The sequence below is a fragment of the Ursus americanus genome, chromosome 24, assembly GCF_024610735.1.
Source record: "Ursus americanus isolate L20-20 chromosome 24, mUrsAme1.1.p, whole genome shotgun sequence".
Taxonomy (NCBI): Eukaryota; Metazoa; Chordata; class Mammalia; order Carnivora; family Ursidae; genus Ursus; species Ursus americanus.
In genome coordinates this window covers 7,095,825-7,111,317 of record NC_142150.1, presented here as the reverse complement: position 1 = coordinate 7,111,317, position 15,493 = coordinate 7,095,825, and the positions used below count along the sequence as shown (strand labels likewise).

Genomic DNA, 15,493 nt, shown 5'->3' with positions numbered 1-15,493 from the left:
TTAAAAAGCTTTTGCACAGCCAAGGAAACAGTCAAAAAAACTAAGAGGCAGCCTACGGAATGGGAGAATATATTTGCAAATGATGCTATGGATAAAAGACTGGTATCCAAGATCTACAAAGAACTTCTCAAACTCAATACACGAGAAACAAATAAACAAATCATAAAATGGGCAGAAGATATGAACAGACACTTTTCCAATGATGACATACAAATGGCTAACAGACACATGAAAAAATGTTCAAAATCATTAGCCATCAGGGAAATTCAAATCAAAACCACACTAAGATACCACCTTACACCAGTTAAATGGCAAAAATTGACAAGGCAAGAAACAATTGCTGGAGAGGATGTGGAGAAAGGGGATCCCTCCTACATTGTTGGTGGGAATGCAAGTTGGCACAGCCACTTTGGAAAACAGTGTGGAGGTCCCTTAAAAAGTTAAAAATTGAGCTACCCTATGATCCAGCCATTGCACTACTGGGTATTTACCCCAAAGTTACAGACGTAGTGAAGAGAAGGGCCATATGCACCCCAATGTTCATAGCAGCTCTGTCCACAATAGCCAAATCGTGGAAGGAAACGAGATGCCCTTCAACAGATGACTGGATTGAGAAGTTATGGTCCATATATACAATGGAATATTACTCAGCTATCAGAAAGAACGATTTCTCAACATTTGCTGCAACATGGATGGGACTGGATGAGATAATGCTAAGTGAAATAAGTCAAGCAGAGAAAGACAATTATATGATTTTTCTCATCTATGGAACATAAGAACTAGGCAGATCGGTAGGGGAAGAGTGGGATAAAGAAAGGGGGGGTAATCAGAAGGGGGAATGAAGCATGAGAGACTATGGACTATGAGAAACAAACTGAGGGCCTCAGAAGGGAGGGAGGTGGGGGAATGGGATAGACTGGTGATGAGTAGTAAAGAGGGCACATATGGCATGGTGCACTGGGTGTTACACGCAACTAATGAATCATCGAACTTTACATCGGAAACCGGGGATGTACTGTATGGTGACTAACATAATATAATAACCATTAAAATAAAAAAAAACACCTTAGACTGGCAGATCTGTACTATAAGAATATTAATGGAAGTCCTTCAGACAGAAGAAAAGTGATATCAGATGGAAATCCAGATCTACACAAAGGAATAAAGGACACCAGGAATGATAAATATGTGGATAATATAAGCTTTTCTTATTTTAAAAACCACGTTAAAAGATAATTGACCGCTTAAGGAAAAATCATAATGACGTACTGTGGAGGTTATAACAAATGTAGAAGTTAAAGGTATAGATAATAATCCAACAGAGGAAATGAAATGGAATCATTAAAAATAACCCAGAAGAAGACAGAAAAAGAGGAAAAGGAGGGGAATGAAGAGCAGAAGGAACAAATAGAAAACAAATTCCAACATTATGCTATATACAAATCTAATCATATTGATGACCAATTAAATGTAAATGGTCTAAACATCTCCCAATTAAAAGGCAGAGATTAGCAGACTGGATAAGAGAAAAGGAAGACCCAACTAGTCCCTCCTTACAAAATCTTACTTTAAATAAAAAGACACAAATAGGTTAAAGGAAAAAGAATGGAAAAAGATTTCTCTTAGATACATACATTACATATACATGTCAACACTAATCAAAAGAAAACTGGAGTCATTATTACAGATGAATGAGACAAAGCAGAATTCAGAACAAAGACTTTTACCAGGATAAAAAGGCCATTTCATACTGATTAAGGAGTTAATTCAACAAGAGGGCACAACACACTCTTGGGCACCAAATAACAGAATTTCAAAATATGTAAATAAAAAATTGATAAAACTCCAAGGAAAAATGGTCAAGTCAACAATTATAATCAGAAATGTCAACAACTTCTCTCTCAGTAATTGACAGAACAAGTAGAAAATGAATAAGGATTTAGAAGGCTTGAACAACACTCTCAGTGAACTTGACCTAACTGACATTCACAGAACACTCCACTCAACAAGAGAATACACATTTATAAGCTAGAGTATATTCTGATACATTACACAAGTCTCATTAAATTTAAAAGGATCAAAGTTAGATAAAACATGTTCTTTGAACACAATGAAATTCAATTAGAAATCAACAACAGAAGGATAGCTGGAAAATCACCAAATATTTGGAGACTAAAGAAAAACACTTGTAAATAACCAATGGGTCAAATAAAAACCAAAAGGGAAATTTTAAAGTATCTTAAACTCAATGAAAATGAAAATACAATATATTAAAATTTTTAAGATCGTTGCTAAATCAGTATCTAAAGGGAGATTTATAGCACTAGACACTTATAGTAGAAAAAGCAGAAAGGTCTCAAATCAGTGACCTAAGCTATCGCCTTAATAAACTAGAAAAAGAAGAGTAAATTAAACCCAAAGGAATCAGAAGGAATAAAATAATAAAGATAAGAGAAAAATCAATGAAATAGAAAAGAGAAAAACAACAGAGAAAACCAATAAAAACATCCTTTGAGAAAAACAATACATTTGACAAACCTCTAGCCAAACTGGTCAGGAAAAGAAAAAGACACAAAGAACTAATATCAGGAATGAGATAGGGTACATGGATACAGATCCTACAGACATTAAAAGGATAGCAAGAGTATATGATGAGCTTAACGGGGCGCCTGGGTGGCTCAGTCAGTTAAGCGTCTGATTTCGGCTCTGGTCATGATCTCAGGGTCCTGGGATGGAGCCCCATGTCAAGCCCTGAGTCAGGCTCCACGCTCAGCAGGGAATCTGCTTGAGGATTTTCTCTCTAAATCTCTCTCTTTCTCTGCCCTCCCCCACGTCTCTCTCTCTCAAATAAATAAATCTTTAAAAAATGATCTCTAAATAGAACTACTACTCTTTGTAAGCTATTTATTTAAAACAAATGTGAAAATCTTTCCTTTTTAAAGTAAACACCAATACTGTGATTTTGAGAGGGAAATGTCTAAAGAAAAAGAACAATATTATTCCAATAGATGCAGAAAAAAAGCTTTGACAAAATTTAACATCTGTTCATGGTAATAAAAGCTCTCAGCAAATTACAAATAGAAGAAAACTTTCGTCCCTGATAAAGGCTATCTATAAAAAGCCTAGAACTAACTTCATACTTTATAATGAAAGACTGAATGCCTTCTCCTTAAGATCAGAGGTAAGACGAGGATGTAAGGGCTTACTCCCTGAACATCACATTCGAGGTCCTAACCAGTGCAATAGGCAAGAAAAATAAGTGAAAAGAGCATCTATTGAAAAGGAAGAAATAAAATTGTCTCTATTTAAAAAATACATAAACACCTATGTAGAAAAACTGGAAGAATTTACAAGAACTAATAAGTGAGTTTAGCAAGGTTGTAAGATATGAGATAAATATGCAAAACTCATGTGTACACACACTCGGCTAACTGAAAACCCAATGGCAATTCCTTTTAGAAAACGCAAAAATCAATTGTATTGTATATATCAGCAATGTGCGATTGGAAAGTGAAATAAAAAGAACAGAATCATTTACAATAGGATCAGAAACATGATATTTTTAGAGATAAAGCTAACAAAATATGGGCAAGATTCTTCACTGAAAACTACAAAACACCAATGGAAAAAAATCAAAGAGGATCTAAACAAAAAGATGTATCATGTTCATGGATTGGGAAACTCACTCATGTTCAGGTTGTAATTCTCCCCCTAAATAATTACATATGTAATGTAATTCTAACCAAAATCCCAGCAAGGTGTTTTATAGAAATCAATAAGCTGATTCTAAATGTATATGGGAAGATAAAAGAATTAAAATTACCAGCATAATTTTGAAAAGGAAGAAAGTTAAAAGACATATAACTGATTTTAATAAAAATTTTATACAAAAGCAACAGTTATCAAGACAGTGTGGCACTGGTGAAAAGATAAATATATAGATTAATGGAATGATATTAAAAGTCCAGAAATAAACCCAAACATTAATGGTTAGCTGATTTTCAACAAAGGAGCAAAGACAAGTCAATAGAGGCAGGATAGTCTTTTTAACAAATGGTGCTGGAACATACGGGTGTCCATATGCACAAAAAAAGAAAGAAAGAAAGAAAGAAAGAAAGAAAGAAAGAAAGAAAGAAAGAAAGAAAGAGAAAGAAAGAAAAGAAAAAAAGAAAGAAAGAAAGAAAAGAAAAAGAAAAAGAAAAAATATCTCCCATATCTCACACTATTTATAAAAATTAACTTGAAATGCAACATATACTTAAAAGTAATAACTAAAACTATAAAACGTCTAGAAGAGAACATAAGATAAAATCTTTGAGACCTTGCATTAGGCAAAGGTTTGTTAGATAGAACACCAATCGTGGTCCATAAAAGAACGAACTGATAAATTGGACTCCATCAAAATCAAAACCTTCTGCCCTTTGAAAGACACTTGTAGGTGAATGAAAAAAACATGCCACAGACTGGAAGATAATACTTACATCTGATAAAGGGCCTGTATCCAAAATATATAAATTTCTCAAAATGCAATAAAACAGATAACTTAATATTTAAAGTGTGCAAAAGATTTGAACAGACACTTCACCAAAGAGGATATACCATGGAAAACAAACCCATGAAAATATGTTCAATCATATCAGGAATTAGGGAAGTGCAAATTAAAATCACTATGAGATCTTATTACAGAGTAATCTGTTAGAGTGACTTAAAACTCAAAGCAAAAAAAAAAAAAAACCCAACAAACAAACAAACAAAAACAACTTAAAAATGGGCAGAGGATCTGAATAGATATTTTTCCAAAGACAACGTACACGTGGCCAACAAACACATGAAACGGTGCTCAAAATCACTAATCATCAGGGAAATGCAAATGAAAACCACAAGCTAGGGGCGCCTGGGTGGCACAGCGGTTAAGCGTCTGCCTTCAGCTCAGGGCGTGATCCCGGCGTTCTGGGATCGAGCCCCACATCAGGCTCCTCCGCTGGGAGCCTGCTTCTTCCTCCCCACTCCCCCTGCTTGTGTTCCCTCTCTCGCTGGCTGTCTCTATCTCTGTTGAATAAATAAATAAAATCTTTAAAAAAAAAAAAGAAAAAAAAAAAAAGAAAACCACAAGCTATTACCTGACACCAGTCAGAATGGCTAGAATCAAAAAGGCAAGAAATAACAAGTGTTGGTAAAGATGTGGAGAAAAAGGAACACTTGTGCACTGTTGGCAATGTAAATTGGTACAGCTACTGTGGGAAACGGTATAGAGGTTCCTTTAAAAAGTAAAACTAGAAATACTGTATGATCTAGTAATTCCACTACTGGGTATTCACCCAAAGAATACAAAAACACTAATTCAAAGGACTATAGGCACCCGTATGTTTATAGCAGCATTGTTCATGACAGCCAAGACATGGAAACAACCCAAGTGTCCATCCATAGAGGAATGGATAAAGGACATACACACAGAGACACACACAGACACACAGACACACCCCCCACACACACGCTGGAATATTACTCGACCATAGAAGAATGAGATTTTGCCATTTGTGGCAACATGGGTGGACCCTAGAAGGTACTGTGCTATGTGAAATAAGTCAGACAGAGAAAGGCAAATGGTGCATGATTTTACTTACATGTGGAATCTAAAAAACAAAAGAAAGAAAGAAAGAAAGAAAGAAAGAAAGAAAGAAAGAAAGGGAGAGAGAAAGGGAGGGAGAGAGGAAAGAAGAAAGGAAGGAGGGAAGGAAGGAAGGGAGGGAGGGAAGGAGGGAGAGAGAGAGGGAGGAAGAAACGAAGCCAAGCAACCAACTAAAAAACAGACTTAAATACAGAGAACAAACTGGTAGTTGCCAGGGGGAAGGTGGGGGGTGGGGGAATGGTGAAATAGATAAAGGGAATTAAGGGGTACAACCTTCCAGTTATAAAGTAAGTCATGAAAATGAGAAGTACGGCATAAGGAATACAGTCAATAATATTGCAATAACATATGGTGATAAATGGCGTCTACATTTATAGTGATGAGCTCTGAGTAATGTACGGAAATGCTGAATCACTCTGTTGTACACCTGCGATTAATATAACACTGTATGTTAACTATACTTCAACTTTTAAAAAAGCCTTTATGTAAATGCTTATTGCAGCTTTATTTGTTATCACCCCAAACTGGAAACAACCCAAATGTGTTTCAACTGGTGAATGGATAAACGAACAGACATGTGAACATCCGTATAGCGGGATACTACTCAGCAGTAACAGTCCACGAGCTCCTGGTACACCCAGAGCGGACGAATCGCGCTACGTACCCTGATTCCGTGTATATGACATTCCGGAAGAGGCAAAACTATATGGACAGAAACAGTGGCTGTCAGTAGGTGGGAGAGGGCTTGACAACAAAGTGGCTCAGGGTGACGATTGGCTGATGGAGCTGTTTTAGATCATGATCCTGGTGGTGGTTACGGGACCGTGGGTGTTTGTTAAAACCTGGAGAATTGTACACTAACAAGGGTGAATTTTACCGTAGGTAAGTTGTACCTTACATATTTTTTAATGGAAAAATGTAAAAACTTTAGGGAGGAAACCCAGGGAGTTTTTTGTGTCAGCCTCTATCTGATGGACAGTCCACTCCCCTAAGCCCCGTTCCCGAGGGCTCCACAGGGTGTGCTGGCCCTTTGTTCGGTGTTCAAGGGCATATTCCAACAGCAGCTGCAGGTCTTGGCTCAGGAACGGGTGGGGAGAGTCGGGACTTTCAGACCAGAGGAGGGGACAAATCAGCCCCTTGCACGCACCTGCTGGGAGGTGCAAAGCAGATCCTTGGTTGGGTACCACCGGAGGGGGGGGGTTGCTGCAGTTGGATACCAACCTCCTTGGCAGAGGTGAGCTTCATGTGAAACTAATGAAGTTTAAAATCGGGGGTCCTCTCATATACAGTCTCCTTCCTGGAAGGGGCTCTAGAAATGTGTTCACATGGCCACATATTTTTATAAAAACTGCAGAAGCAGATACTTTAACCACATCATTTAAGGTCAGTGTCTCTTGCCATTCTAACTTCCTCTTGTTCACAATATTGCTTCCGGTACACGTCCTCCTCTGACATTAGAGTGGCCACAAATAGTTCAATTAAAATCCCTTACAAACATATCAACTTTTGCATTTTTTTTCTTTGGAAGGGTCCCTCCCCACCCTTGCCCCCAGTCATGAGTAAGCCTCAAGACCCCTCCACCCTTGGATGCCTTGCTCCTTGCCTCATTGCAGCCCTAGGAAGACTGGCTCTTCGATGCACTCACCTTACGGTTGAAACGGTCAATGGTGACCTGACGGGTCCCGTGAGTCACATTCAGCATCACCAGACAGAACGGGGGCCAGTTCAGGTGCCCCTGCAGAGAGAGCCCAATCCTCATCAACTTGGAGCCCAGTCCTTGTTGTCTCCTCCTCCTGGGGAGCCACTGTGAGCACACTTTCCCTACCACCCCCTCTCAATATGCCGGGGGCACTCGTCGGGGCTGTGCAGATGGAGCACAGAATCCCATGGAACATTTCTGGTTCTACCTGACCCCCTGTAAGTCCGGCCAAAAAAAAAAAAAAAAAGCAAAAACAAACAAAAAACCTGCCTGCTTCCACCCAGGAAGGGCCACAAGGTGGTGCACTCCACGAACCCTTTCTCCACACGGCCATTCCCGGAGACCCCGTCAGAGGGAGCGACTGTAGAGGTTTCTACATCTGTCCTCGCCTCTGGCACCCCTTAATACCCAATTCACTGCTCAATCTCCCCTCTTCAAACCTAGTCAAGTCCCGAGGCCCCAGCAGGAAAGGGAGCAGGGGCCAGTCACCAGATTGGCACTTTTGCAGTCAAGGACGTGGACGGTGACCATTTCTTTGGGACTCTGGGTGAGGATGTAGATGGCCTCCTTGAACAGGGCTACGTGGCTCCCATCGAAGGTCACGAAGCTTAGATCAGGGAAGATTGAGCATCGGCCTGGGGGAGGCATGAGAAGATTAACAGATGCTTCTGGGGCCAAGGTCTCCCAGGAACAAAGGGCAGGCACCTTCACCTTTTCCTGGGGGACTCAGAGGCCCTGGGGGCTGGAGAGCAGGCATCACAGAGATGAGGTTGCAAGACTAGGGGATCTGAGTTAGAATGGCAAAAATAGACAAGGCAAGAAACAACAACTGTTGGAGAGTATGTGGAGAAAGGGGGTCCCTCCTACATTGTTGGTGGGAATGCAAGTTGGTACAGCCACTCTGGAAAACAGTGTGGAGGTCCCTTAGAAAGTTAAAAATTGAGCTACCCTATGATCCAGCCATTGCACTACTGGGTATTTACCCCAAAGATACAGACGTAGTGAAGAGAAGGGCCATATGCACCCCAATGTTCATAGCAGCTCTGTCCACAATAGCTAAATCGTGGAAGGAGCCGAGATGCCCTTCAACAGATGACTGGATTAAGAAGTTGTGGTCCATATATACAATGGAATATTACTCAGCAATCAGAAAGAATGAGTTCTCAACATTTGCTACAACATGGACGGCACTGGAGGAGATAATGCTTAGTGAAATAAGTCAAGCAGAGAAAGACAACTATCATATGATTTCTCTCATCTATAGAACATAAGAACTAGAATGATCAGTAGGGGAAGAAAGGGATAAAGAAAGGGGGGGTAATCAGAAGGGGGAATGAAACATGAGAGACTATGGACTATGAGAAACAAACTGAGGGCTACAGAGGGGAGGGGGGTGGGGGAATGGGATAGACCGGTGATGGGTAGTAAGGAGGGCACATATTGCATGGTGCACTGGGTGTTATACACAACTAATGAATCATCGAGCCTTACATCGAAAACCGGGGATGTACTGTATGGTGACTAACATAATATAATAAAAAATCATTATTAAAATAAAAAAAAAAAGAAGTTGTGGTCCATATATACAATGGAATATTACTCAGCTATGAAAAAGAGCGATTTCTCAACATTTGCTGCAACATGGACGGCACTGGATGAGATAATGCTAAGTGAAATAAGTCAAGCAGAGAAAGACAATTATCATATGATTTCTCTCATCTATGGAACATAAGAACTAGGAAGATCGGTAGGGGAAGAATGGGATAAAGAAAGGGGGGTAATCAGAAGGGGGAATGAAGCATGAGAGACTATGGACTCTGAGAAACAAACTGAGGGCTTCGGAAGGGAGGGGGTGGGGGAATGGGATAGGCTGGTGATGGGTAGTAAGGAAGGCTCGTATTGCATGGTGCACTGGGTGTTATACACAACTAATGAATCATCGAACTTTATATCGGAAGCCAGGGATGTACTGTATGGTGACTAACATAATATACTAATTAAAAAAAAAAAGACTAGGGGATCTGCCAGGTCAGGGGTCACGTTGAGACAAGAGGTCCCACAGGAGAATGCATTCAGGTCAGAGTTACCCTAAAGCCAGGGAAGATACAGGTAAGGGGCCGAGGTCACGCTTGGGGAGGATCTGGTGGACCGCAGGACTCACAGGCGCATTCCCACAGGGGGCAGCAGCGGTCCCCGCCCACCCTTACTGCGAGGCCCAGGACCCCGCAGCAAGGTGGAGTGACACTCTGGGGACAGTGCTGGGACTGGTTCACTCGGATGAGCTGGCCCTCCAGGCAGATGTGGCGGACGCAGTCCTGCTCGGCAATTGGCTGGGGCACAGGGTGGAGACACGGCGTGAGTGCCCAGCCTAGTGCTGCAACCACTCGGGACCCCCCACCCCAAGCCTAAGGGTATAAGCCCCTTTCCAACGTCAGTGTAGCAGGGCAGGGGGACCCAGAAGTAAGACTACTAGGGATGGTGTCCACACCCTCCACCCACCCAGCATGCCCCTGGGGGCCTGGGGATGGGCTGAGCATGAGATTGGGGGTCAGGGGACTGACTCCCAGGGACTTCCGCGTATCTACCCAGCCCTTGTGGAGAGCTCCAGGTACACAGATGTGCAGACATGCTAGCTCAGACTCAGAGAAACCTGAGCATACCACGCATGCACGTGAGCACACACACAGAGACACGCACGCACAATCTCTGTATCTCTTTCTTACAAATGCACATACAGTTTTGTGACACTACACAGCACACACACAGATACGTGATTGCTCACCCTGAGTCTCACACATGTAAGCTATGCACACACACTCCCACGTGGCTCTATAGACACGAACATACACACACCAGCACACTCGTGTTGTCACACTCTGGTGTCACACTGAGTCATCCAATCAGCCCTAGGGGAATGGTGAGACTCTGCTATGACATCAGGGGCCCAGAGGAGCCTGGAGAATTTCTCAGGCTCCAGAGTATGGGGCAAGGGTGAGGGTGGTGACTGAACCCCCATCTTGCAGCCTGGCGGCTGGTGAGGGAGAAGCTGCTGCAGGCCATGAGGGATGTGACGCCATGTTGGTGTCCCAGCCAAGACGCCCAGGAGAGAGGGGCGTGGAGGGACCACAGAGGGGTGGCCTGACAAGTCACTCACGACACAGGTGGCAGGGGCACCGTCCTCAGTGATGGTCGTCAAGGTCTCGGCCGAAGTCGCTGCGATGCTCTGGGCCAGGGCTGAGCGCCCAGACTGCATGGTGGTGGCCTCTGTCCCCGGCTCTGCTGGGAGCTGAGGTCCCGCCGAGGTTCCATGGGCCTCGGCCAGCTGAGGGAGCAGAACAAGTGAGCTCTCTCGGGAGGCGGTCCTGGCCGAGACGAGACTCAGGGGATAGGATGTGGGCACCAGTGGCGCTGGGACGGCCCAGAGGCCATCGGCCTCCGGCGCCAAGGTAGCAAGAGTGTGGGCCACAGCAGGCGTGAGTTCTGTGGGCACCCTTTGGGCAGGGCCATATATCCAGGTGGGCAGAGACACTTGCTTGGACAGGATGGCCATCTTCTCTGCGGTGCTCTCTCGTGGGGCAGCAGAGAGCGTGGAGGCTGCCCCCTCAGCCATGGCCACAGCTCCAGAGGCCGGCAATGTGGCGCCTAGAAGCCGGCCTGGCGCCGTGCCTGCTGCCTGAGGGGCTGTGTGACTGGGTAGGTCTACCTGGGCCACGACAGCAGCGGTGAGAGGCGGTGCTGAGCTGAGGGTGTGAGTAGGCAGAGTTGTAGCAGTAGTGGGGGATGTGGCCTGTTGCTGGAGTGGAAGGGTGACGACAGAACCCTTGGACCCGGGCGTGGTCACTGGGGCAGATGTGCCCACCTTGGCTAAGGGCAGGCTGGTATCGAGAGGCAGGCCGGAGAGGAGCTGGGGTGGCCGAGTTGAGTCCACAGGCATGAAGGGTGTGACCCCCAGCCCGTGAGCAAGTGTGGACTGGCTGGTGGCAGCTGGGGTCCCCGGGGGCAGAGCCGGAGGCCTGGCGGCTATGGCGGTTTGCCGGGTGGGGTGCATCGGGGCCGTGGGGGCGGGTCTGGGAAGTGAGGGTGCTGGTGTGCCCGTGGGCTGGCCGGGCCCAGGCTGCTTCTCTGTGGGAGGCCCCGTCTCCGCTCTCTTGGTAGCCGGAGCACTGACAGGAACCTGCTGTGATGTTATTCTAGCCTCGGCGAGCGGGCCGCTGGGACTGGAAACGCTCTGGGCCAGTATGGGCTGGGGCATCCCTGTCCTGTTCATGACCTTTGTGATTGCAGGTGTCAGCAAAGCCTTGTGGGATCCCAAGGAAGTGGGAGGCCTAGAGGTCACCGCAGGCGAAGCTACAGGCCTGGAGGAGGAGCTTGCAGGCAGCTCCAGGCTTGGGAAGGGCTGGAGGGGGGTGGTCTTAATAGGCAAGGAGCCGGGGCCTGGGACTGTCACAGCTTTGGTCATGAGTGGGAAGCGAGGTGCAGGGGGTGACCGGGAGGAGACTGTGATGTTGGGGCTCCCCACGAAGGTCACAGTCACCCTCGTCGTCTTCACAGCCCCTGACCCCATGCTAGGTGTGGGTGTCTGCTGTGAAAGGGAGAGGGAAGAGGATTCTGGGGTGAGGGGGGTGGCCAGGTGGCTGGCAGTCACTCCCATGCTGGCTGGGGCCTCTGTGGGGCGGGCAGGGAGATTAGATGTAGTGACCCCCGACAGCTGCTGCAGAGTGGCCTGTGTGGGGCCTGGAGTCAGCATGGGCCCCTCGGTAGCTGCCATGGGTGGGTTCAGGGCTGTGGTGAGCGGGGCAGCTGGAGTGTGCGTTGGCCTGTGAGAGGGGGCCTCGGGAGCTTCCTGTGGGAACTGTAGCTCCTTGCCACTGAGAGTGGGCAGCTCTTGACTGGAAGGCAGGGTCTCGTTGCCAGGAGACTCTGTGGGAACCAAAACCACGGGCTCCACACCTGGGGCGGAGAGAGGAGAAGCTCAGACAATGGGGTGCCTGCTGCCTGCCCCAGGGGGTCCTCGCTGGGCAGGGCTGTGAGGTAGGGCTCCTGAGCAAGCATCCTAGGTGAGCTTCCAATGGCCAGTCAGGCTGCCTAACCAAGCCAGGGGCCTCTGTCGTGTGGTACTGGATGACTCCACAGGTCTGGACTCGGCCCCATTCCTCAAAGCCTAAGCTCAGAGCCAATGGACTCAGGTCTACCTATAACTGTACTGTGTTCCTACCACCTGACCCCAAGCCAGTCCCCTCTCCACTCTGGACCTCATTTTTTTCTCTGTTTAATGGGAAGACGGGACTGGATGAGGTCCCTCCCTGCTCTAAAGGTCTCTTCCAGAGGCTCCAATGCTGACCCTGCTTCTCCAGGGACCTGGGGACTCTGGGCATGATTGGACAAAGGAGACGCCGGAGATTTAGAGGAAATCTGAGGGACAAATGAGAAATCTAGGCCACTCACAGTCCTCCAAGTAGACACATCTCTGTGTGACTTCATCTAGGACCTTGGGAGTGGGGCATGCAGGCACACAGCCTTCCACCCTGAGGACAGAGCAGGAAGCCAGTTAGCAGTCTGAAATACGGGGGCGTCATCTCTTTGACCTAGAGGGAGCACAGTGTCATCCCTCTTTATGACACATGTCCCGTGAATCCCCAGAGACACTGTGTACAGGTGCACATATACCCAAACATTCATGTTGCACGCTGTTGCACACTCCTGCGCCTCAGACCCAGAAAGAAACATGAACAAGGTCTGGTTATGCACACACTTGTGCACACACGCACACACGCTCCCATGAGTCTGCACTGAGGCACGTTGTCACACCTGCAAGACTCGAAAACATTCATGCAGATACACATACATCCACACGGACTGTCACACACGAGTGTATCCACCTTCGTGCACACACAGCTGCACCAACACCCAGAGGCATGTGGCTCACACACATGTATGCACAGCTGTGTGCAGCCCACGGACACTGGTCTACCCACACGAACACGCACAGCGCCCAGCTGCAGGCACATCGTACACAAATCAATACTCACACCCACGGAAGTCAGCTTCCCTCTGGTACACACACCCACGCACACCCACAAAACATGCATTCACAAGCACACGTGAGCACACACTCACACCCTCAGCACATGCCCATGCCTCTGCCCACAGACTACACACCCATTCACACACGCGTATGCCCAGATGCACTCATGTGCACACCTTGACTCCACGCCCCTCACCTTGGCACGTCCCGGCAGCTAGCCGCCTGTGGGTCCCGGCAGGTCTGGAAGCAGGGGCTGGCGCAAGCATCGTAACGCCACTCACAGATGGGGTAGGCAGCCCCCAAGGGCTTGGCATCTGGAAAGGTGACCCGCCCCAGAGCCCCGAGACTGAGTGAGACTGGGTGCCAGCTCAGGGTCAGGTGACTGAACACACAGGTAATCCCAGCATGGCCCATCCCCACCCTGCTCCACGGAAGAGACAAATGGACACGTGCAGGGAAAGTAAAGAAAAATAAAATAAAATATAAAATACAATAAAAGCCAACTTAAGGGGAAACTATTCCTGGAGCGGGAGTCAGTGTCTGGGGGGATGCTTGGGCTGGGGCTGTGGGAACGTGGAGTGGGGGCTAAGAACCCAGGGTGGGGGGCTACAGAGCAGGCAGAGGCCGTTGGGCTTTGAGGGTTAGCCAGAGAAGGTTGGGACCCCCTGATCCTCTCCATAAGGTTGCCCTGTCACCCTGCTCCCCTGGGACCCTGATGGCCAGGCTTGCCCTGCAGCCTTGGTGGCTGAGAATAATAGTAACAGCAACAAACACAACAGCCAACTCTTAAACGGCACCAACTACGACTTTAAGCATCTCACAAGTATTTCCTTATTAATGCTCACTGTAATCCTATGATGTAGCACTATCATTATTCCCCATGGATGGATGAGGCACAGAAGATGCTGGGAAAATTAAACTCTCCCAGGAGAGATGCCCTCAAAAAAAAAAGGTCCTGTGGCCAGTGCCCTGACGGACGAGGAATCCTCAGGGAAAGCTGGCAATGGGGGACGTGGAGGCAGACAAGACCCCAGACCATCTTAGCACGCGCAACCAGTCTCTGAAAGCATGATCTGAGCAGGGAGGCGTGGGTGGGCTCTGCAACAGGCCGTAGGGAGCAGCCCCACCTGGCAGCCCCTTCCTGAGTCTTCTATCCCCCTGCACTGACGACTGTGAAGAAACCTGCTTTTCTATATCCTTGAGACCAGACCTGAGAACTTATATTTGGGAAACACCTACTATGAACCCAGCCCGGAGCAAAGCCCGTGAGATGCCATCAATCCTCACAACAATCTTATGAGGCAAATAGCCCCACTGTACGGAATTGGATGGTGGGGAGCTCTCCTCCAAGCGCCAAGGACTAGGGTCAGAATTTGAAACCAAGGCTGTCGGGCTTCAAAGTCTGGCTTTATTCTACTCTACTTCAGTGTCTTCCAGAAAGGGACACAAGTTCTGCCATTATAGCCAGTGATGAATCCATCGTGGGCGGGGCTCATCGGTGGACTCTCTAGATGGCCACGGAATGGAAGAATGAGCTGGCCCAGGCCTGGCTTGTGGGGGAGGTGATAAATGAAGGGGTTGGAGATACATTTGTGCACGTGTGGAAACAGACCCATTCATGCAGCACAAGGCTCCCTCACAGGCACAAACATACACGTGCCCGTGCAGGACAGAGAGGCCTGCCTGGAGTGACAGAGGAATTGCGAACACTTCCTCCAGGGTATGAGCAGAGTACAAGCACTTGGGGGCAGACCCACTTGGCGGGGGTATGGCAGAGCCCTAGAACCCACAGGCCTTAGCTGGAAAGGGGGTGGAGCTGGCCCATCACTGCCCAGGGTGCTGGGCCTCCCATGGGGGACAGAGGGAGACTGCTGGCTCCTCAGCCTGGTGCCCGGGGGGCGGTCTTTGAGCTCACAGGGTAGGCATGTGTCCCCATCAGCAAGAAACCTGAGCCAGTGGGCCCTGCAAGCCACAGCCAGGAGCACTTCTTACCTCGCGTCCACAAAGGCTGCCCTATTTTTAGACCATGTAATTGGCCTATGGGTGTAGGCAGGACCCAGGAAGCTGGCTGGGCCCCAAGCCCCACAGCCCACGGCTCCCTAGGCCGCCACCATGGAGGTCGGGCCACCTCCCATCTGAG

The 15,493-nt window shown here is 47.3% G+C and overlaps 1 protein-coding gene across 1 annotated transcript in view; it reads right to left on the bottom strand.

Annotated features, from left to right (window-relative positions):
* Window positions 1-15,493, bottom strand: part of OTOG (otogelin) — a 95,030-nt gene that overhangs the window by 26,323 nt on the left and 53,214 nt on the right. The window contains exons 34-39 of the mRNA XM_045796465.2: window positions 13,550-13,667; window positions 12,774-12,853; window positions 10,483-12,278; window positions 9,490-9,658; window positions 7,818-7,963; window positions 7,275-7,364 (exon numbers count right to left, since the gene is read on the bottom strand). Coding sequence (XP_045652421.2) covers window positions 7,275-7,364; window positions 7,818-7,963; window positions 9,490-9,658; window positions 10,483-12,278; window positions 12,774-12,853; window positions 13,550-13,667 — 2,399 coding nt within the window. The remainder of the gene's footprint in view (window positions 1-7,274; window positions 7,365-7,817; window positions 7,964-9,489; window positions 9,659-10,482; window positions 12,279-12,773; window positions 12,854-13,549; window positions 13,668-15,493) is intronic.